Source organism: Macrobrachium nipponense, chromosome 1 (genome assembly GCF_015104395.2).
Source record: "Macrobrachium nipponense isolate FS-2020 chromosome 1, ASM1510439v2, whole genome shotgun sequence".
NCBI lineage: Eukaryota > Metazoa > Arthropoda > Malacostraca > Decapoda > Palaemonidae > Macrobrachium > Macrobrachium nipponense.
In genome coordinates, this window is record NC_087200.1 from 1,295,966 (window position 1) to 1,319,087 (window position 23,122).

A 23,122-nucleotide genomic window follows, 5' to 3' on the forward strand; every position below is an offset into this window, starting at 1 on the left:
TGTTCGACAAACGAGGTATATGTGTGTGTGTTTTTTTTCTTTTTCCTCAGCTATTCTTCCTTGTGGGCTGGGTCATATAGAAAGTATTTAAGTATGTAATAGTATATGAAGTTTCAGTGATTGCTAGTATGTGAGGAGCTATAAAATGTGCTGTGAGATTTGTTCAGTATATTAGGAAATTTGTCTATGAATGCTGTCACAATGTTTGAGGTGAGTATTTAGTGTCAGTGGCCAATGGCTGTATACCTGGCAGTGGCAGATCTAGAAATCCTTCATGGTCCACTTAGGTTTATACTAATATACTATATGTAACATGTACACACACCCATGATACATATATATCAATATTTATATATGTATGCACATATATACATATAGTAGTAGTAGTTGTTATTTTTTTGCTGTTGTTCAAATAATCATTAACTACCATAAACAAATTTTTGCTTCTAATAATGCTTTATTGAAAGAAATTTTTTTACATTTTTCATATCCCTGGGAGTGGAGCATGTGTCCAGTTGCCCCCACCCCCCTTGAATCTGCCATTGAATTACTTGGTGTAATTAAAACATGAAGTATATATGAAATTGTAAGTTTATTCATAACACCTGAGTATTGTGTAATCCTGGAGGTAACAATAACTTCTGGAGATTGTACTCGTGGAAGTGGAAGTGGAATTGCCCCTTAGAATGGCTCCTCTCCTGAAGTAAAATACAAAAATAGTCTTGTTGAACTTACACAAGTGCTTACAAGAAATGTGAAAGGAAAATTTGAGGGCACCGAGCTTTCTGTTCCTGTGATCTTGTCTTGATAGATAGATGAAACCTCGATGTCATCGAACTTTCTTTTCATCTTTCTTGTGAGCGCTTATATATGTTTAAATGCCATGGGACCATTGTGGGTTTGATGAATTTTATAGAACTGAAACCACTGTATCCTTTTTGTGTTCTTGAGGTGACTTGGGACTTGAGACTTGCCTTACCTTTGTCTTGAGTAACCATCTGTCTTGCTTGGTCTTCCAGCCATGAGCTTCTGCTTATGTGATAACCTCCAGTTCTTGAAAGTTCTAGCATACACACACACTCACACGCAAGAGCGTAGACATTACTTAATTTCAGTCAACTCAATCTGGAAATATCACAAATGAACAGATTGCATATAATCTCCAAGAAAATCATATTGCTATGCTTTTAAGCATAAATATATCTGACTAACATATGACTGAACAAATTTATTTTCAAAATAAGTACCAACACATTATTAATGAATCTGATTATAATTCCAGATCATTGTAGGAGAAAAAATTTTCACTTAGCCCAGAACTAATGTAGAAATTGGCATTAGGGGAACTATGCAAAAAAAATATATCCTTATTTAATTCATACATACTTTGACAAATGGCATTAGTTAATTCAACTACAATTTTCTGTGTAAAATATGGTTACTGACTAATTTACGTGCAATCTCCTCTACATGTAATCCATCATTTCTTAGTTTTTTCAGTATTTTTTTTAATCCCCCCTTTGTTAAATATCATGGGAATTTTGTGTTGAGAATAAAGTAGGCCCAAGTAATCAAGGACTGTAATACCCTGATGTGGGCCATTGTTGTCATCTCTTTTCATTGTATATATCTTTTTTACGGTTTAGAATGGCAAAATTTTGCACATATGAAATGCTAGTTGAATGTTAGTTGCTTCTGTCATACATTTAGAAAAACTTTGCATTCTCAGTAGTAACATTCAAGTATTTGAAGATGCAGATTTTCAGCTTATGTGGGAAAAAATATTTTATGTTATATTAATTTTAATATTTGTTATAATGTAAACTTTTATTTTTCAGAATTAAAGCAGTATTACCCAGATGTTATAAGTTCCAGTGTTCTTGTTGATATCTTTGATGATGGTATTCCAAGATACAGTGTACAGGTATAGTTTCATCATCCTTGTTTGCTATATAGAGTTCTCCAAAACTTCAAAGTTAGCACATTTCATCAAGATTTTCCCATTTTAATAGCAAAAACTGCCAGTAGAATGGTCAAATTTTTGTCAAAAAGTTCATTTTCTGGCCATGAAAGAAACACACTTTGTTTCTCCTCTGTTCATTCAATCACTAAGTCATTAATTCAACAAAATTTTATATGGTGTGAATCCTGCCTAGTCCAACAGTATGTTCACCTTGTCACATATTTCTTTTGGACAAATGCTTCAAAGCGAGGTGTTAACAGTGAAGTTATGAGAATGAAAGTAGTTTATATACCTAATGACACATACCCTGGTACCTGTTACAGCGTCCAGTACGTGTATCAGTATGCTAAGTGTAGCAATACTTTAAGGATGTCATTTCATTTGATATGCATAATAATAGTGACGTTGAGTTAATAATATGTTCTGTGAAGACTGAAACATGAAGTTATTTCAGGGTTAATTGCTTTACATACTAATTAAATGGAATGTGAGAAAGTTTTCTGTGTAATTAGGCTTTGTTTTGAACTAATCCAGTCAGTTTATTATAGCCCAAAATTGCAGTCAGTAGGTCCTTTAGACATACTTCAGGAAAAAAACAATCACCTAGCTAGGTATGGATGGCAGACATCAATGTCCCCTTGTTTCTGTGAAGAAACGTCAACTGCTTTAGCCCCAAGGAGTTTTTTTTTAAACATTTGCACTCATTATTGATGCATAAATATATTTTACCAAGTTGACTTTTCTTATTATTGTGTCATTGGGACCTTGTAAAATCTCCAAATTTTGCAATAAGAAAATTTTGAGAATTGCCTTTTCTCCTTGATATATATATCTATATATATATATATATATATATATATATATATATATATATATATACTATATATATATATATATAAACTATATATGAATAACGTTTTATATACTATATATATATACAGGCGGTCCCCGGGTTACGATGGGGGTTCCGTTCTTAAGACGCGTCGTAACCGAAAAATTCGTCGTAAGCCGGAACGACGTCTTGAAAACATGTCCATAGGGAAAATTTCACTACTAATTTGCAATTTTTCTTAGGGCCGTATCTCTAAAATTATCACTAATTTACTTTTTTCATGTGCAACACTGTGTATTCACCAATTACAGTAATACTTTGGGTTACGAACCGATTAGTATACGAATTTTTTAACTTACGAAGTGACGCCCTCATTCTGGAATACGAATTTCACTTGGAATACGAATGCGCGAATTTCTATCATGGGAGGCCGCCTGCTTTGTTTACATCGGACATCGGATGAGCGTGGGATCTGCGAACGCATTTTTTTCGGCCAAAACTTAACGAGGGTCACGTGACTTCCTCCCACGCATCCCTTGACCCGTTTTTTAAACCATAACTCTTTCACTATCCTTGCTGGCGAACGCATTTTTTTCGGCCAAAACTTAACGAGGGTCACGTGACTTCCTCCCACGCATCCCTTGACCCGTTTTAAACCATAACTCTTTCACTATCTCGCTGGTGTTAAGATTGAACGCATCTGTCCGTGATACGCTCTCAAATTTGTTTAGTGATTTGCGCACGTGTTGTTTGTTTCCCGTAGTGATAGTGCTTATACATTACTATTACCCAAATACTAAAGGGACAATGGCTCCCAAGATGACGAAGGCAAGCAGCAAGAAGGAAAGCATAAGAAAGAAGGAGATGATTACAGTCGAAATGAAGAAGGAAATTATCCAAATGCATGATAAAGGCGAGCGCGTGAAAGACATTGCAGCATTCTTCAAGCGGTCGCAATCAACGATCTGCACTATTTTGAAGAAAAAGGAAGAAATTAAAGCCAGTTAAAGCATCAAAAGGTGTCACAGTATGACGAAACAACGGCCTTATATTCCTCGACGATGTAGGAAAATTTGCTCATGGTTGGATAAACGAGAAGCAGCTGGCAGGAGATTCCATAAGTGAGAGCATCATTTGCGAAAAGGCTCGTAAGATCTACGAAGATTTGAGTAAAAATGAGCCAGGCACATCAGCAGACAGTGAAAAAGACAGTTTTAAGGCGAGCCGTGGCTGGTTCGAGAATTTTAAGAGAAGGACTGGCATCCACAGTGTTGTTCGCCATGGTGAGGCTGCAAGCTCAGATACGAAGGCGGCAGAGGCTTACGTAAAAGAGATTTTAAAAGGCTCGTGATTCCGAGAAATAACCTCCCACCCCCAACAAGTCTTCAATTGCGACGAGACAGGGTTATTCTGGAAGAAGATGCCCAGGAGGACGTTCATTACGGCAGAAGAGAAGGCACTTCCCGGTCACAAGCCATGAAAGACCGTCTAACCCTACTGTTTTTGTGCTAATGCAAGCGGGGATTGCAAGGTTAAGCCTCTCCTCGTGTATCACTCGGAAAATCCACGCGCCTTTAAGAAAAACAACGTGCAGAAGAAGCTGTTGCACGTTATGTGGCGGTCTAATAAAAGGCTTGGGTGACAAGGATCTTGTTCGTCGAGTGGATGAACGAGGTTTTTGGTCCCGAGGTGAAGAAGTATCTCCGGGAGAAGGACCTCCCATTCAAAGCCTTACTTGTGATGGACAATGCTCCTGCCCATCCTCCATCCGTTGAAGAGGACTTACTGGACGAATTCTAGTTCATTAAAGTCAAGTTCTTGCCCGCCAACACCACTCCAATACTCCAGCCCATGGACCAGCAAGTTATCGCCAATTTCAAGAAATTGTATACGAAGGCTATGTTCCAGCGCTGCTTTGAGATGACGGAAGGCACCAACCTTACCTCAGAGAGTTTTGGAAGGATCACTACTCTGTTTACAACTGCCTCAATCTGATTGACAAAGCCTGGCAGGGAATCACCAGGAGAACCCTCAATTCTGCATGGAAGAAACTGTGGCCCGACTGCGTTGCTGAACGAGATTTTGAGGGGTTCGAAACCGTCGAGAAGGGGGCAGTTGAAGACGAGATTGTATCCTTGGGCATGTCCTTAGGGCTGGAGGTTGACACGGACGACATCGAGGACCTCCTGACTGAGCATGGGCAGCAGCTGACGACCGACGAGCTGTTGGAGCTACACAAGGAGCAACAGAGGACAGGTAACGGAGGAGATCTCATCTGAGGAGGAGGGGGAAGACGCTGCACAGTCGCTTCCTTCGAGCGAGATCAAGGATTTTTTGAAACACTGGGAAATTGTTAAAAGTTTTATCGAGAAAAATCACCCGAAAACAAGGCTGCGTCAGGGCGTGCAACAAATTTGTTTATCGATAATGGGGTGGGTCATTTCTATAAAATTTTAAAGAACAGGCAAAAGCAAGCCTCCATAGAAAAAATATTTTTTCAAAATTGTGAAAGACGACACAGTGTCGCGTAAGCGTAAAATTAGTGATTGTAGTGAACGGTGCTCTCTAGAGAAAGAACCAGAAAGTCTGCCAGAAGTGTTCACGGAGGGAGATTTCCCCCCCAAGCCATAACCCTCTCCTCCTCACCCTTCCCCTCCTCCCGTCTCCGTCAAGCCAGCAGCCACACTCGCCAAAGGTAAAAGTTCAGGTTTTACTGTGCATGCATATTAAATCTAGTGTTTATATTTAATTTCATTCTTCAATTTTATAATTTTATGTAATTCCTACACGAATTTTCAACCTTAGTGAACAAAAATAAATGGAAAAATATGAATTGAAATGGTCATTCATGGTCGGGTGGAACGCATTATTTGCTTTTTATAACATTCTTATGGGAAAATCCATTTAGGTTACGAATTTTTTAGGTTACGAAGCAGGTTCTGGAACGGATTAAATTCGTAACCCAAGGTATTACTGTACTGTATATTTTCATTAAAATACAAGAGAGAGAGAGAGAGAGAGAGAGAGAGAGAGAGAGAGAGAGAGAGAGAGAGAGAGAGAGAGAGAGAGAGAGAGAGAGAGAGAGAGAAAAATAACTCCTTAGGTTTCAATAGATTTAAATGAATGTCTGTAGGCAACTTTTTCCCCCTCCCATAAATACATATATTTCTCCAGAGAAGAGAGAAAGAGAGGACTGTGCAATTATGTTTGTCTGTCTATCAATTCTTTTGCTGAGAGCGAGAGAGATAAAAGGAAGAAATAGAAACACCAAATGTATGACAAGTATCTTGGAGAGAGAGAGAGAGAGAGAGAGAGAGAGAGAGAGAGAGAGAGAGAGAGAGAGAGAGAGAGAGAGAGAGAGAGAGTTGTTTAAAAGAGAGAAATGGAATGATTATTGTATTTAAAATACTCAGATATGAATTTTATACTTATAGTATTATTATTGGAAAATATTAATGATAAACTTATTACATACATGTCCATTTGAAAATGATCTCCATCTCAGTAAGAGAGAGAGAGACGAGGACGAGAGAGAGACGAGAGAGGAGAGAGAGAGATTTGAGAGCGATAGAGAGAGAGAGAGAGAGAGATTACATTAAAAACCATTAAATTCGTTGACCATTGTATGGCATTGTTAAGCTTGAGTGTCACTCGAGTTGAGGTGGGGAAATTGATACAGAAAAAGACAAAGGGAAGAATTTTCTTTTGAAATTATTTATCGTATTATTACTACTTCTATTATTATTATTATTATTATTTGATTTGATATAATAAACACGTGCATCTACCATAAAAATTCTCTCATCTCAGTAAGAAAGAGGAATTATCCTTACAAGTGAAATGGAAAGGGTCACTTTTCATCTCTTTAAAAATACGACCATTATGAATTTTGTATAAAGTTTTGTTTTATATTATTATTATTATTATTATTAGTTATTAAATAACTGAAATTATCAATAAACATTTTACATACTAGTACCATAAAAATTCTTTCATCTCGGTAAAGAGAGAGAGAGAGAGAGAGAGAGAGAGAGAGAGAGAGAGAGAGAGTAGAGTTGTTTATCTCTCTTTGTTTATAACGCTTCCAGCGAAAGAGAGGGAGGGCGTTACCACTATGACTCATTATTATCTTGTGTGGCAAAAGAGAGAGAGAGAGAGAGAGAGAGAGAGAGAGAGAGAGAGAGAGAGAGAGAGAGAGTGAGTTAACCTTAATTAAAAGTGACATGGATAGATTAGTACGTATTGTATTTCTTTAAAATACTATCACATATGAATTTTGTAATTACAGTTATTATTATTATTATTATTATTATTATTATTATTATTATTATTATTATTATTATTATTATTATTATTGTTAGTATTGAAACAAATAGTACAAGTACATAAAAAATCTCGAGTCTCAGTAAATGAGAGAGAGAGAGAGGAGAGCGAGGAGAGAGAGAGAGAGAGAGGAAGAGAGAGAGAACCGAGAGAGATTTTTTGAGGAGGAGAGACGAGAGAGAGAGAGAGAAGAGAGGGGGGGGGGGGGAAATGTCAGGACCACTGATTGCAACACTGCAGCTCTCCCCCAGCTCTTCCCCCTTTTGGCTGTCACAGAACATGATATATATCTGACAGTTTTAGTACCTGGAAAGGTTACAGAGAAGGCTGGGATTTCCTTCAACAGAGAAGACTGGGATTTCCTTCATTCTTCGATAATTTTTTAAATATAAGCTAAAATCTTACTAATTCACTATGGTATTTTCTTTAATGAATTGATATTATTGCTGTATAAATTAATATTAATATTTGAAAATAGTAAATAATTTTTTGTTCATGAAACTTACCTGACAGATATATATATAGCTGTATTCTCTGAAGTCCGACAGAATTTCAAAATTCGCGGCACCCGCAGTGGGCGGCCAGGTGGTAGTACCCATTCCCGCCGCTGGGAGGTGGATATCAGGAACCATTCCCATTTTCTATTCATATTTTTTCTGTCGCCGGTCGGTAAACAACTGTTTACAGACCTCCGCCTAGGATTTTGAAACTTCATTAGCCGCTTAAGTATCCTAATTATTCTTTCGATTATTGACTTGGATTTGTGGCTAGGCCATACGCTATCATAAGTAAATTTTTTCATTGCATATGATGTCTGAAGCTAGTTAGCCTAGTTTCAGACTTTGTTGTCTGCATGGGGTAAGGTGAGGCTACCGGAACTTTCGGTAGACACTCGCTTAGTATATATGACGTTTACATGTTTTCTTTGCATAAAGATCAATGTAATTGTGTAATGTGTGACTGATTACGGAAGAAGTAGGATTCATGTACGCATTTTAGAGCGTGTTAGAATCAGGAGTTTTCCTCCACAGTAAACAGAAGTTAGAAATAATGAAACTTCTTACCTCCTGTAGGATTTATTTTGCCTAACCCTGTGGTATGGCTTACGGGCCTAGAAGAAGTGTCTGCTAGAGGATTACATCAAGTAATCTTAGACAAAAGTGCTCGCTCTCCAATCAGTGTTGTGAAGTGTAGTGCCCCTTGTGTTGTGGAGGGGGCGTCAGATCGGCCCCATAATGCCTCTAGGCCTGGACCTCTGTCGGACTCCCAGGACTCAGGGAGAGGGCATGTCGAAAGCCGCAAGAGGGTTACGGGGGCTCCCCACCGATCTGGCGTCCCTTCGGCAGGACCTGTTGACGCTTCCCAGGCTGCTAAAGATCGTGCACGTGCACGAATCTTGAAGGATTGCTTCTCGTCCTCCGAGGCGTCCTCCCCGCGCAAGGGTTGGAGCACTCGGTAGGACTCGCGCCCTCTAAGAAGCTTTAGAGAAGAGGACGCTTCACGTCCTCTCGTCAGGAGGGAACGTCAGATCGGCCCCATAACGCCTCTAGGCCTAGACCTCTGTCGGACTCCCAGGAAACCAGGGAGAGGGCATGTCAAAAGCCGAAGGAGGGTTACGGGTTTTTCACGCTGATCTGGCTTCCTTTCAGCAGGTCCTGTTGTCGCTTCCCAGGCTGCCGAAGATCGAGCACGTGCACGAATCTTGAAGGTTTGCTTCTCGTCCTCCGAGGCGTCCTCCCCACACAGGGGTTGGAGCTCTCGGAAGGACTCGCGCCCTCTTTAGAAGCTTTAGAGAAGAGGACGCTTCACGTCCTCTCTCTCGTCACGAGAGGATGAAAGAGTCCTGTGCCCTGTCAGGGCTCTCAAATTTTATTTACATAAACGAAGGAAGTAAGAGGTCCTTCGGGTAATTTATGGTGCTCAGGAAGAGACCACATCTACCCTTTTCGAAGAATGCACTGGCTCTTTTCCTAAGGGACATTATTAAGGAGGCTCATTCATCTTGCCAGAAGATGCCTCCTGCATTTGAGCCTCCTGCGAGTGAACGCTCATTTATACATTATTAAGGAGGCTCATTCATCTTGCCAGAAGAGTGATTTGAGCCTCCTGCGAGTGAACGCTCATGAAGTTAGAGCTGTTTCAACCTCGCTAGCATTCCAAAAGAATATGGTAATCAAGGACATTCTTGATTCCACCTTTTGGAGGAGCAACTCAGTATTCGTCTCCTCTCCTCATGGCGCTCCGTATATGTTATGTAACGTTCGCTTTACTTTTTTTCGAAAAAAAGATGTTGTTCAAGCTGATAAGTTTGACGTCCGGCAAGCTGCTTTGCACAGTCAAACAACTTATGTCTCTGGTTCGGCATAAGAAGGGCAATTTAGACGTGAGGAAGCTTTTGGAGGTGCTCGACGTCCTACAAGTAGAGACGTTCTCCAGGACGCTCGGCAAGCACCTTGGAGAGGGTTTCTTTCGGACGCTCGGCGTTCCTTTGCTGAGTGTGTTTCTGGAAATGTTCTTTTGCATTACTTAGACGCAAGTTGTCGCACAGGCGGCCACTGTCTTTGTAAGAAGGTATGAAGGTCTTTAAGGCCCGTCTTGAAGACGAAAGCCGTACGTCTTCCTTTAGTGTTCACACACTTCAGGAGCAGCGTGCGGCTCTCCATGGAGACTCGCATGAGGACGTCCCTTGAAAATATTCAACGTCCTACGCAAAACGCGGTACGTCATAACATTGAGATGTTGGCAAGGTCGCTCGCCAGGACGCCTCTTGGCGGGCCTTGCATGCATCAGGGCGCTCAACGAGATCCTCTCTGAAATGTCGTTCAGAACACTTGGTGTTCTCTGCACAGACACGCTCGCAGCTAAGCAGGACGTTTTTTGAGGACGCTCAGCAAGACGCTAAGCAGGACGCTTTTGAGGACGCTCAGCAGGACGCTTATGAGGACGCTCGGCAGGACGCTTATGAGGACGCTTTTGTGGACATTCGCCAGGACGCTTCTGGTGGAAAGCTCGGCAGGACGCTTTGCGAGAGAAAAAGACTTGTAGACGGCGTCTTATTGCTGTTCAGGACGTTTCTTGGGACGCTTGACGCTTTCTAAACGCTCGTCAAGAGGAGGTTTTTCAGGACTCTCCACAGGACATACCTTTACAGAAATTTTTAAAAAGGATTCGGAGTTAGCGGAGAGACATACCCAAATTTTTTCTTCGATCCCTCCTGCCTCTTCATTGATTTCTCTGAGAATCGGGAAGATTATATACTCGGCGGATTCCTAGGTGACTTTCTCGGTCATGTTAAAGGGTTTTGTCCTATTAGCAAAGTGCTAATTGTTTTGTTCTAGTAAGGACGTTTTCCCATTGTCAAGATACTTAACGTTTTGTCTTTTAAGTAGGGGACCCCTCATAAATGGGGTAGTATCATTATGACCATAGATTTTAACGTTTTTATCGTTAAGCGGATAAACTCTCATTAACAAATTTCGGAAGAGCTCTCATTCATTTTCAGAGGCTCATCCGGGGAGTAAGAAAAAGACTTGTAGACTAGATCCAGGAAGTCTTATGTCCAATATCATAAGAACATTGAACGGTCCTTTTCGATCCTCGGTTCTCACTTGATGGTCTCTATTCGAATATTACTCCCTTCTCTTGGCAAAGAGTCAAGGAGTTCTTTTAAAAAGTCTCATTCATTAGAACGTGGACAGTCGTTTTCCTTTCTTTCTCTTTTTCTCGTCGAGGAAAGATGTAGTAGAGAATTCGATGTTCAAATTACTACAATTCTTACGTAGTTTATCTTTGCGTCATTTTGCTAACGCATGGGTCAAGTCATATACGCATATCGTATTTACCTCTACGGATAGAAGCCGAAAGAACTGTTGTTCTAATGCATTTAATTGACACTCCCTTCAACCTTCCAAGAGTTTTCGGAGTAAGAACAACTCTTAAGGTATTGTTACGACAACACCAACTCAGCTTCGGTATTTAGCGAATTCTGTTTCGTTGAAATATGCCTGCTTGAGAGTTTCCGTTTGCTCGACAATATCATACCTATTCCTTCGTAAAGGGAGTAGCTGGCAACTCAGGCAGATAGTGCGAAGACGATGAATGAACAAGGCTGCTGTTACTGTGATCTACGCAGTACCGGCTAGCTCTGTGACTCGCAGGTTGGTTACCGGTTCTCTCTCGCTTCTCATCCCTCCGCTCCCCCACTCCCTTCCCCTTCTTCTCTCATCTCTCCTCCTCCCACTTCCTCACGGGCTCCTCTCCCCTCCCTCTAATCGGCTCTCCCCCTCCTACTCCACTCTCTCACGCTCGCCCTCTCCCTCCCCTCCGCCGTCCCCTCACCTCCCCCTGCGGGAATGCTGACTAGCCGTCTCTCTGCCCTACAATCATGGATTTTAGCCTCGGGTTGAGGAAATTTCTAGTAATCCATGAATGAGCATGCCTTCCGTTTACTTAGAAAACAAATTTCAACAAGATCTCTCTTATACCTGTTCGGTGCGGTTTTACCGCACTGTAACAGAATTCTATACGAGTCTACCGCGGCATAGCACTATAATCTGCTCTCCTGCTTATGCAAAGCGCAGCCTTATTTAGGGAAGGAAGCAGGCTGAGTGAGGGAATGGATGAGTTTGCTGGGGACCATTTCCTCGCTGGAGAAGCTTGTTTTCCCTGAATAAACAGCAATTCAGACCTCTACAGTTTTTCCTCACGGAGAAATTGGAATAACATCAAAGATGTAGTAATAATTCTAATTTTCTCTCAACGGCTTGAGGATCACCTCAGGTGATAGCGAGAGGGTACCAGACATCCGAACAGAGGAACAGATGTCCGGGCACATTGTCTGAAAGAATTGGAAGCCAATTTGGTCGGCTCTCCAGTTCCTCGAAGAGTGAGTTTTGATCGAGTGGTCCAAATCATCTCGGATAATTTCTCAGCTCTCTCATAGCTCAAGAAGAGAGAGTTGGTTATGGGCTTCGGCACGGAACGTAACGATCCTCAAGAGGTTCGTTAAACTAGTGCACGTCCGTGCGGGTCTTCTCGATCGAAGGCAGCAACTACTGACGTCTGAGTAATCCTCACTTAGAAGTATGTCTTAAGTTGAGGAGAGACTGAGGGCGTCCTTTCGTTAAGTTTTCGTAATATTGAAGACGAAGGAGCTTCCTCTTAAGTTGTTCCCTTATTCAGGATCCTAGAGGATTAGCATTAGTCGCCACCATGTTGGCCTTTAAGAGGTTGGATTCACAGAGGTCATGTAATTCAGAGAGAATTGTCCAAAGACCCTTCCCGAGAGAATCGGTGTAATCTAACATCGTCACTTAGTGAAGTATCTAATATCTCTCCTCTCTGAGTCTGAAGGTGTTCAGACTATCGAGAAGCGATAAGATCTTCAAGATTAATGGCAGTCTCTTGGCCAAGGCAAAGCAGTGCTGCCTATTTTCAGTGTTCAATCGGAGGGGGCCATTTCTGGAGATAGTGAAGGGAAAATGACTCTTCCTCCACCTCGACCTCTGTGAATTTCTTTATGGTTCTATCTTTCCGTCTGAAGTATGAGATAAGCTAGAAGTTCTAACTATTGTAGAATATGCAAATATGTTGTTGACGGCCTCTAGGCTCAGAGATTCGGTTCTGTCAGACAACAAAGCTTCACGATCTTTGAGGTCTGTGGAGATTTTGAAATTCTCAGGATCGAAGGTTCCGGCATGGAACTTAGACGTAGTCTGAGTTTCTGATGCCAAGAGCATTTCGAACCTATCCTTTCTGCGAACTTAATACACGTGACCAGAAAGGCTAACATTCTAACCGCTCTAGCCACGGCAAAGAGGGTTAGTGAGGTTTTAGCCATCATCAGAGGTTTTGGCTTTAAAGGACATAATGCGGTCTGTCCTCTAAGCCTTCCGTTCTTGGTAAGAACGAAAACCTGTCTAACCCTTGACCCGAAGGCTTGGAGACCAAGGGTATGGCACAAATTATTGGGCAAGGGCATTAGAGAGTCCTGTGCCCTGTCGGGTCTCTCAAGTTTTATCTTGATAAAACTATAGAAAGTCGAGGTCAACGGACAATCTGCGGTGTTCCGTAAAAAGACCAGACTGGTTCATGTCCAAGAACACCCGGGGATTATAGTCAAGGAGTTCTTTTAAGAAAGTCTTCAGTTCATTATGTCTGCATAAAGATTTGAGATTTTTTCTTATATGAATGCTCAAGAGGTGAGGGCGCGGCCTCGGAAGCATTTCAACAGAGCATGACACTCAGTAACATCCTGAGTGCCACGCTTTAGCGGAGCAACTCTGTGTTCGCTTCACACTCCCAACGCGATGTGAAGACGACATTTGAGATCTGTAAGTCGCTAGGACCATACATATCCGTAGATATATTTTTGGGGGCAGGAAGCAGCACGAATCCTATCCTATAGAAAAGGGATAGGTGTGCTTTTAACTTTGAAGGGTTGGTCGCTTGAGGCGCGTTCCTTTTCTTTAGCCTAGAAGTTATGGAACTAACTTTGATAGGTTAGGTCAGGTGGTGGTTTTAGCTTCGTTGCCCTCAGAAGTATGGTCATATGGTCTAGTCACATTGTGGTCACGCCCCCGTTGACAGATCATCTAGAGCGCACCAGCATTACAGGTCTCTACCTCGCTGGCAACTCTAGTAAAGCAGAAGCAGACTTTGGTGACAGTAATCACGAAGTCGGCTATGCTAACAGGTGAGGAACCAAGATGTATATCATATACTTAATTTAGTTTCCTAAAAATCCTATTCTGTCTCTTCCCACCATCCGAAGGTGGGATTCAGCTATATATATATCTGTCAGGTAAGTTTCATGAACAAAATGTTATTGTTATAATACAATTAAGTTTGTTCATACTTACCTGGCAGATATATATAATTAAAGTGCCCACCCACCTCCCCTCAGGAGACAGTGGCACTGATAAAATATGAATAGAAAATGGAAATGGTTCCTGATATCCGCCTCCCAGCGGCGGGAATGGGTACTACCACCTGGCCGCCCACTGCGTGTGCCGCGAATTTTGAAATTCTGTCGGACTTCAGAGAATACAGCTATATATATATCTGCCAGGTAAGTATGAACAAACTTAATTGTATTATAACAATAACATATTTATCATACTAAAAAACATAAATCTTTGTAGTATAGAGAGAGAGAGAGAGAGAGAGAGAAAATTATAGTGATTATTTTCTTGGAAAATACAAAGAGAGAGAGAGAGAAACTGTGCTAAACTATAAAGGATTCTTATCTTATCATAATATGTGTTTTTTAAAAGCGTTGTAAACTCGGAGCGTCGGAAGCGTCAGCGTCGTAACCTCGGAACAAGCGTCGTAACCCAGGGCGGATTTTTCAATGAATATTTAAGAAAAAGCGTCGTAACCTTGGAACGTCGTAAGCCGGACCCGTCGTAACCCGGGGACCGCCTGTATATATATATATATATATATATATATATAATATATATATATATATATATATATATATATATATATATAAATATAAAATATATATATATATATATATATACTATATTTATATATATATATATATATATATATATAATATATATATATATATACGTTTGAAGTACGGCCTTAAGGGCCCACATACGTAAAGGAAAATATTTGAGGGAAAATGTGTATATATTATATATAATATATATTATATATATATTATATATATATATATATATAATATATATATATATACAGGCGGTCCCCGGGTTACGACGGGTCCAGCTTACGACGTTCCGAGGTTATGACGCTTTTTCTTAAGTATTTATTGAAAAATCCGCCCTGGGTTACGACACTTGTTCCGAGGTTACGACGCTGACGCTTCCGACGCTCCGAGTTAACGATGCTTTTAAAAAATGCATACTATGATAAGAATCCTTTATAGTTTAGCACAGTTTCTCTCTCTCTCTCTCTCTTTGTGTTTTCCGACGAAAATAATCACTAATTAGTGTATTTTGATGTTTATTTTCATGACTAAATACATTTTTATAATACAAAAATGATTTACTAATTTTCAAAAATTAATTTTGATTAATACTGTATTAGTAAGTTTAATAAGTTGAAATGATATCACATAATAAAAATAATAATTCTCTCTCTCTCTCTCTCTCTCTCTCTCTCTCTCTCTCTCTCTCTCTCTCTCTCTCTCTCTCTCTACAAAGATGTATGTTTTTTGTATGATAAATAAATTATTTAACTTATTTTCAAATTTAATAAATTAATTTAATTTATACAGCAATAATATCTATTCATTAAAGAAAATACCATAGTGAATTAGTAAGATTTTAGCTTATATTTAAAAAAATATGGAAGAATGAAGGAAATCCCAATCTTCTTTCAGTAACCTTTTCTCAAGATCCAGGTACTACAACTGTCAGATATATCAAGTTCTGTGACAGTCAGGAGGGGGAAGAGCTGCAGTGTTGCAATCAAGTGTTCATGAAATTCCCCCCCCTCTCTCTCTCTCTCTCTCTCTCTCTCTCTCTCTCTCTCTCTCTCTCTCTCTCTCTCATTTACTGAGACTCGAGATTTTTTATGTACTTGTACTATTTGTTTTTAATACTTTCAAATAATAATAATAATAATAATAATAGCTGTAATTACAAAATTCATATGTGATAGTATTTTAAAGAAATACAATACGTACTAATCTATCCATGGCACTTTTAATTAAGGTTAACTCTCTCTCTCACTAATCTATCCATGGCACTTTTAATTAAGGTTAACTCTCTCTCTCTCTCTCTCTCTCTCTCTCTCTCTCTCTCTCTCTCTCTCTCTCTTTCGCCACACAAGATAATAATGTGTCATAGTGGTAACTCCCTCCCTCTCTTTCGCTGGTAGCATTATAAGTATTTTTTGAGAGAACAGAGAGAGATAAACACTCTCTCTCTCTTTCTCTCTCTTTTACCGAGATGAAAGAATTTTTATGGTACTAGTATGTAAAATGTTTATTGATAATTTCAGTTATTTAATAATAATAATAATAATAATAATAATAATAATAATAAAATAATAATAAAATTTTAATTACAAAATTCATAATGGTCGTATTTTAAAGAGATGAAAATGACCTTTCCATTTCACTTGTAAGGATAATTCCTCTTTCTTACTGAGATGAGACAATTTTTATGGTAGATGCACGTGTTTATTATATTTTCAAATAATAATAATAATAATAATAGAAGTAGTAATAATACGATAACTAATTTCAAAAGAAAATTCTTCCCTTCGTCTTTTTCTGTATCAATTTCCCTACCTCATAACTCCAGTGACATTCGGAGCTTAACATGCCATACAATGGTCAACGAATTTAATGGTTTTATGTAATCCTCTCTCTCTCTCTCTCTCTCTCTCTCTTGTATTTTAATGAAAATATACAGTAATTTGTGAATACACAGTGTTGCACATGAAAAAAGTAAATTAGTGATAATTTTAGAGATACGGCCCTAAGAAAAATTGCAAATTAGTGAAATTTTCCCTGTGGACATGTTTTCAAGAACGTCGTTCCGGCTTACGACGATTTTCGGGTTACGACGCGTCTTAAGAACGGAACCCACGTCGTAACCCGGGGACTGCCTGTATATATGTAATATTATATATATATATATATATATATATATATATATATATATATATATATATATATATATATATATACGTATATATAATATATATACATTTTCCCTCAAATATTTTCCTTTACGTATATATATATAATATATATATATATATATATATATATATATATATATATATATATATATATACGTAAAGGAAAATTTTTTAAATATCTAACTTCCTTAGTAGTTACATATATATAGCTTAATCCCGCCGATTCGTCGCGCACGGCAGAAATTCAAAATTCGCGGCTATCGCCGATAGATGGTCAGGTGATCATACCTGTACTCCCTCTATCCAGGTAACTGGAACCATTCCCATTTGTCCTCAGAAATTCCCTGCCGTCGCTCGGTGCAGCACGTTTGGAAATTTGCTCTTCTTTGTTTGGGTTTGCTACAATTGGTGAAGTACCCATTTTTTCTTGGTTTTTTCGTTGATGGCTTTCGCTGATTTTGGACTATTCTTGGCTTTTCTTTGTGCTTAGATAAACTTTGTTGTTTTCCGACTTGAAATTTTTTCTCTGATTTTGGTTTTCTCAAGATGGCTGACTCTGTTGTGAGAATGTGTGTGAAGGGGTGCAAGACCCGGCTTCCTAAAGCCGCTCTTGATCCCCACTCAATTTGTAAGCATTGCAGAGGACACGTTTGTACTGTTGAAGATAGATGCAATGAATGTGAGAGTCTGTCAGAGAGAGAATGGAGAGACTATGATAGATATGTGAGACGTTTAGAAAGAGACAGAATTAGGAGAGATAGATCTTCTAGTGTTCTTTCTTCTAGATCTTCTGATAATCTGCCCCCTTCTAACGTATCTAAATCTAATATTCCTAATCTTGATCCTAAGGTAGTAGTACCAGATCCTCCTACGGAGTCGGAGGTAAGTGAATCAACCATGAAGGATATTATGGCCGCGATTTCTGCCTTAGGGGTACAAGTGAAATCCCTTACTTCGGATAAGGAAGTGATGTGGGGTGCAGTGCGGGGTTTGCAACGCAAATTCGGTGATAGTGATAGTGCAGTGGAGGGTGCGTCCGTTCGTGTCTGTCATGCTCCTAGCCCTGGACCTCTTCCATGCTCCACAACCCCTGGGAGAAGGAACGTCGACCGGCTAAGGGAGGTGAGAGACGTTTAACAGCGGACGGGCGTCCCCTCGAGTAATCTTGTTGACGCATCCCAGGACGCTCTCCCTCGCCACAGGAAAGGTGAGATGAGGAAGTGTTCGGATCCTTGCTCTCCTGCCAATATAAGAGGCAAGATGTCGCACAGGCGGCCTTCCCCTCTGGCAGGAGGTAAGGAAGTTTCGGACGAAGAGAGACTTAAGGTGCTTGCGTCTTCGTCTGATGACGCAAGACCTCGACGCGGTTGGCGTCAACCCCTACAGTCAAGACCCCTCAAGAGACGCAAGTCCCCCGTAGCGTTACAACAACTGTCGTGCAGTAATTGGAGCTCGCCGGAGAAGTTCTTATCGGAGGAGGACGACGCATCCGCTCCGAAACAGAGATGCATGACGCATAGCTCTTCGGAAGAAGGAGAAGTTTACTTTACATCAGTGCATGCTTCTCCCCCTCCCCCAGATTGGGAGGTGTCTCAAAGAGCGTCTCCACCTCGTCGACAAAAGACCACTACTAGTGTCTCCGAAGCGGTAGATGGACGGGCAGTGCCGCCTTCAGTCATTCCCCAACAGCAAGAGGCACCGCAAGCAGTGTTCTTGTTGGGACTTCAACAGTCCATTTCATCCCTGTTTGACGCCTTCAAGTCACAAGGATTGAAAGGAGAGACACACAAGAGAGAACCCAAGGACGTTAACGGGCCAGTCAAGAGGATATGATCGGAATCGGCTCGGGGAGACGCTTACGGTCAGCGTGACGCGGACTCACTGCAAGCTGCAGAGGGGGTAGACGCTCCCTCGCAGCAAGCTGGACGCATAACGGAAAGCGTCAAGGAGCGTGACGCTCCGTCACAGGCTACGGGACGCAGTCAGGACGCAGTCAGACAGGACGACGGATGTGATTCTCCCGCTCGTTCGACTTCAGACAATGTCAATCCGCTAGAAGAGATCTCGGACTATGAGACGCAAGAAAATCTGCATGAAGCGGATCTCAAAAGGTTACTTGCGGTCTTGGCAGACTTGTATCCGGCAGACTTCCAGCAAGCAGTTACTCGAAGTCCACCCTCGCAATTTTTGAAGGGTAGACCTCAGAAGTCTTCCTCCTTCAGGAAGACGGTTTTGGCCAGATCGGCCAAGAAAGCTTTGTCTACGCTGAACGATTGGATTGTCAAGAAGAAGGAACAGGGTAGGACTACCTTTTCCTTCCCCCCAACGAGATTGGCCTCTCGATCGAGTGTGTGGTACGAGACTGGGGAAGCTCTCGGATTGGGAGTTCCTGCTTCCTCCCAAGGGGACTTTTTCAGGCTTGTAGACGCATCGCGTAGGACTGCCATGTCCAAGGCTAAGGTTATGTGGTATGGGTCAGAAATAGACCACTTGCTGAAAGGCATTTTCAGAACCATTGAAGTCTTCAGCTTAATGGATTGGACTCTTGGAGCTCTCGCTGATGTGTCGGACGACAAGAACGAGACACTGATGCATTTGATTGCCTGTCTCGATAAGGCGGTAAGGGACGGCACTGTCGAGCTAACGGCCCCATTTTGCAGCTGGCATTCTTAAGAAGAGGGCTATGTTTTGTTCCTTTCTTTCGTCGGGAGTGACTTTAGCACAGAAGTCAGAGCTTTTATATGCTCCGTTAACGAAACAGCTATTCCCTTCAGAGCTGGTAAAGGACTTGTCGGCTGCTCTTGCGCAACAAGCAACGCAAGACTTGATCACCAGGACTGCTAGGAAGGTACTTCCGGCTAACTCTTTAGCCAGGAAGGAGAAGGAGACTCCTCCCACGCGTCAGCCCTTTCGTGGGAAGGCTTTTGGGAGAGGAACCCAGAAGACGGCTGCAGGAGGACAACCCAGGAAAACCCCTAAGCTGCAACCTAAATCCAGGAAATGATTTTGTCAGCCTCCAGACACGAGTGGGAGCCAGGCTTTCCCAATACTGGCAAGAGTGGAAACTAAGGGGAGCGGACGAATGGACAATCGAGGTGCTGAAGGAAGGATACAAGATCCCCTTCCTAAGGAAGCCCCCTCTTTCGTCAGAACCGTTAGAGTTGACAGCCACTTATTCAGGAAACAAAGCAACAGCTCTGCAGGAGCAAGTCGATCAGATGCTGTCAAAAGCGGCGATAGAAATAGTAGAGAACACCTCTTCGGAGGGATTTTACAACAGGCTATTTCTGGTACCAAAGAACTCGGGGGGGGTGGAGACCCGTGCTGGACGTAAGTCCTCTGAACAAATTCGTAAGCAAAGTCAAGTTTGCTATGGAGACAGCAGAGTCAGTCCTAGCAGGCACCAGACAGGGGGACTGGATGGTGTCGATAGACTTGCAGGACGCTTATTTCCACGTCCCAATCCACCCGGATTACAGGAAATACCTGAGATTTGTTCATCAGTCAAAAACGTGTCAGTTCAGAGCACTTTGTTTTGAACTAAACACGGCTCCTTACGTTTTCACTCGAGTGGTGTCGAACGTATCCCGGTGGTTACATCTGGAAGGGGTACGGATTTCGATGTACCTGGACGACTGGATAATCAGAGCCAAGTCGTAAGTAAAGTGTCTGGAGGACCTACAAGTAACTATGACGTTAACACAACAGTTGGGGCTGTTAGTAAACCTAGACAAATCACAACTGACTCCTTCACAAGACATCATCTACCTGGGGATGAGGATTCAGTCAGTGGTTTTTCGGGCTTTTCCAGCCCCGAATCGCATTCTAGAGTGCATAAGAAAGGTGAAGCTCTTCCTAGGGAGATGGACCTGCTCGGCGAGGGAATGGATGAGTCTGCTGGGGACCCTTTCCTCGATCGAGCAATTCATCTCCCTGGGAAGACTACACCTTCGTCCACTTCAGTTTCATCTAGCAAGTTACTGGACGAGAGACCAAGACCTCGAGACATGATTCCGATTCCTCGGGGAATCAAGGATCATTTGAGTTGGTGGGACGATCCCAAAAAACTTCAAGAGGGCCTCGAACTTCAACAGAAGAACCCCGATCTAATGTTGTATTCAGACGCATCGGACGTGGGATGGGGTGCAACACTGGGGAAGGACGAGATCTCTGGTCTATGGCAAGATCATCAAAAAGAATGGCATATCAATATGAAGGAGCTGACGGCCATTCATCTAGCCCTTCTTCACTTCCAGGAGGAAGTCAAGAACAAGGTAGTTCAGGTCAATGCAGACAACACCACGGCGTTGGCCTACATAAAGAAACAGGGAGGCACTCGTTCGGACTCCCTTTACGAGGCAGCAAAGGATCTCTTATTATGGGCGAAAGAGAGGAACATTACGCTTCTAACTCGCTTCATAGAAGGAGAGAAGAACGTCAGGGCGGATCTCCTCAGCAGAGAAAGACAGGTTCTCACGATGGAGTGGACCCTGCATCACGAGGTATGCAACAACAGGCTTTGGGAACTATGGGGAGAACCGACAATAGACCTCTTTGCGACGCAGAAGACAAAGAGGCTACCTGTTTATTGCTCACCAATTCTAGACCAGGAAGCAGTGGCAGTGGATGCTTTCCTCATGGATTGGGAAAGACTAAACGCGTACGCCTTCCCCCCATTCAAGATCCTAGACAGAGTCCTGAAAAAGTTCAGGGAATCGGTCAATGCCCGGATGATACTAACAGCTCCGTTTTGGCCCACGAGACCATGGATCACGGAGGTGATGGAATGGCTGCTAGACACCCCCAGATCGTTGCCCTGTCGGAATGATCTACTCAAACAGCCACACTTAGAGAGATACCATCAAAATCTCCTCGCTCTCAATCTAACTGCCTTTTTACTATCGAAAAACTGGCAAGAGCAAAAGGCTTTTCGAGGGAAGCTGCAAGAGCAATCGCAAGAGCGAGGAGGACGTCCATGATCAAATTATATCAATCTAAGTGGGACATCTTTAGAGAATGGTGCAGGATTAGAAACATTTCCTCTTCCAATACCTCTATAATTCAAATAGCTGACTTTTTGTTATTTCTAAGAAACCAACAGAAACTAGCGGTTTCTACCATCAAAGGATACCGCAGTATGCTAACATCTGTTTTCCGTCATAGGAACATTGACGTATCAGGAAACAAGGATCTCTCGGACCTCATAAGGTCTTTCGAGACAGCTAAAAGGAAGGACAATCCAACCCCCTCTTGGAATTTGGATGTTGTCCTGTCATTTTTAACTTCGAGTAGGTTCGAACCCCTCGACAAGGGTTCATGGAAGGACCTCACCAAGAAGACTCTATTCCTGGTTGCATTGGCAACAGCCAAGAGAATAGGAGAGCTGCAAGCCTTTAGCAAGAATGTAGGCTTCAGTGGGGAGAATGCAGTCTGCTCGCTGCAACTAGGTTTTCTCACCAAAAATGAGAATCCTTCTCATCCATGGCCTAGATCCTTTACCATCCCGGGGTTGTCTCATTTAGTAGGACAGGAAAAGGAGAGAGGACTTTGTCCAGTGAGAGCCCTAAAATTTTATTTACAGAAAACCAAACACTTAAGAGGACAGACGGACAATCTCTGGTGTTCGGTAAAAAAGCCTTCACTACCTTTGTCGAAGAATGCACTGGCGTTCTTTATCAAAGACTTGATAAGGGAAGCTCACCAGAACTGTGATGAGAAAAGCTACCCAATCCTCAAAGTCAAGGCGCACGAAGTAAGAGCTGTGGCGACTTCGATGGCGTATCGACACAACAAGTCGATGAAGGCTATTTTAGAAGCGACTTTTTGGAGAAGCAAGTCGATCTAAGCAGATTGCTACCTCAAAGAGGTACAGACCCAATATGGAGATTGTTACTCCCTGGGTCCGTACGTTGCCTCCGGCGCCGTAGTTGGAGAAGGTGCTACTGCCTCTAACCCATAACCTTTTTTATACCCTTGCTTTTCTTGAACTTGGTATCACAGGTTGTCTGTGAAGGTTGTTGCAACCTTCCACAGTCTGGGATGCAAGTCTAAGTTAGTGTTTTTTAGTGTGTTAGTTGGTCAGGTGGTCAGCTCATTGTCCGTGGCTTTGCCGGGATAGCAAGGGTGGTGGTCTAGTCAGGTTAAGGTTGAGGACCGTCTGACAGCCCCACAGAGACTTTCTACAGCCCCCTGGGTGGATCACTGGGTCTCTCAAGGAATGCAGGCTAATGAGGCAGGAAAACTTTAAAGCCAGCTTCCTTATCAGGTAAGAACCAGATTATTAGTCCAGCTAATTTGTAGCGATTAATAATTTTACGAATTCCCAACGGTGTCGCAGTTCTCGAACCCACCACCAAAGGTGTCAATCAGCTATATATATG

General features: G+C 41.9%; 1 protein-coding gene across 2 annotated transcripts in view; it reads left to right on the forward strand.

The window, feature by feature from the left end:
- LOC135219093 (NAD(P)H pyrophosphatase NUDT13, mitochondrial-like) overlaps nucleotides 1-23,122 on the forward strand; it is a 261,858-nt gene that overhangs the window by 127,583 nt on the left and 111,153 nt on the right. For both annotated transcript variants that reach the window (XM_064255528.1, XM_064255529.1), the window contains one exon: nucleotides 1,839-1,924. In XM_064255528.1, the coding sequence (XP_064111598.1) occupies nucleotides 1,839-1,924 (86 nt within the window). The remainder of the gene's footprint in view (nucleotides 1-1,838; nucleotides 1,925-23,122) is intronic.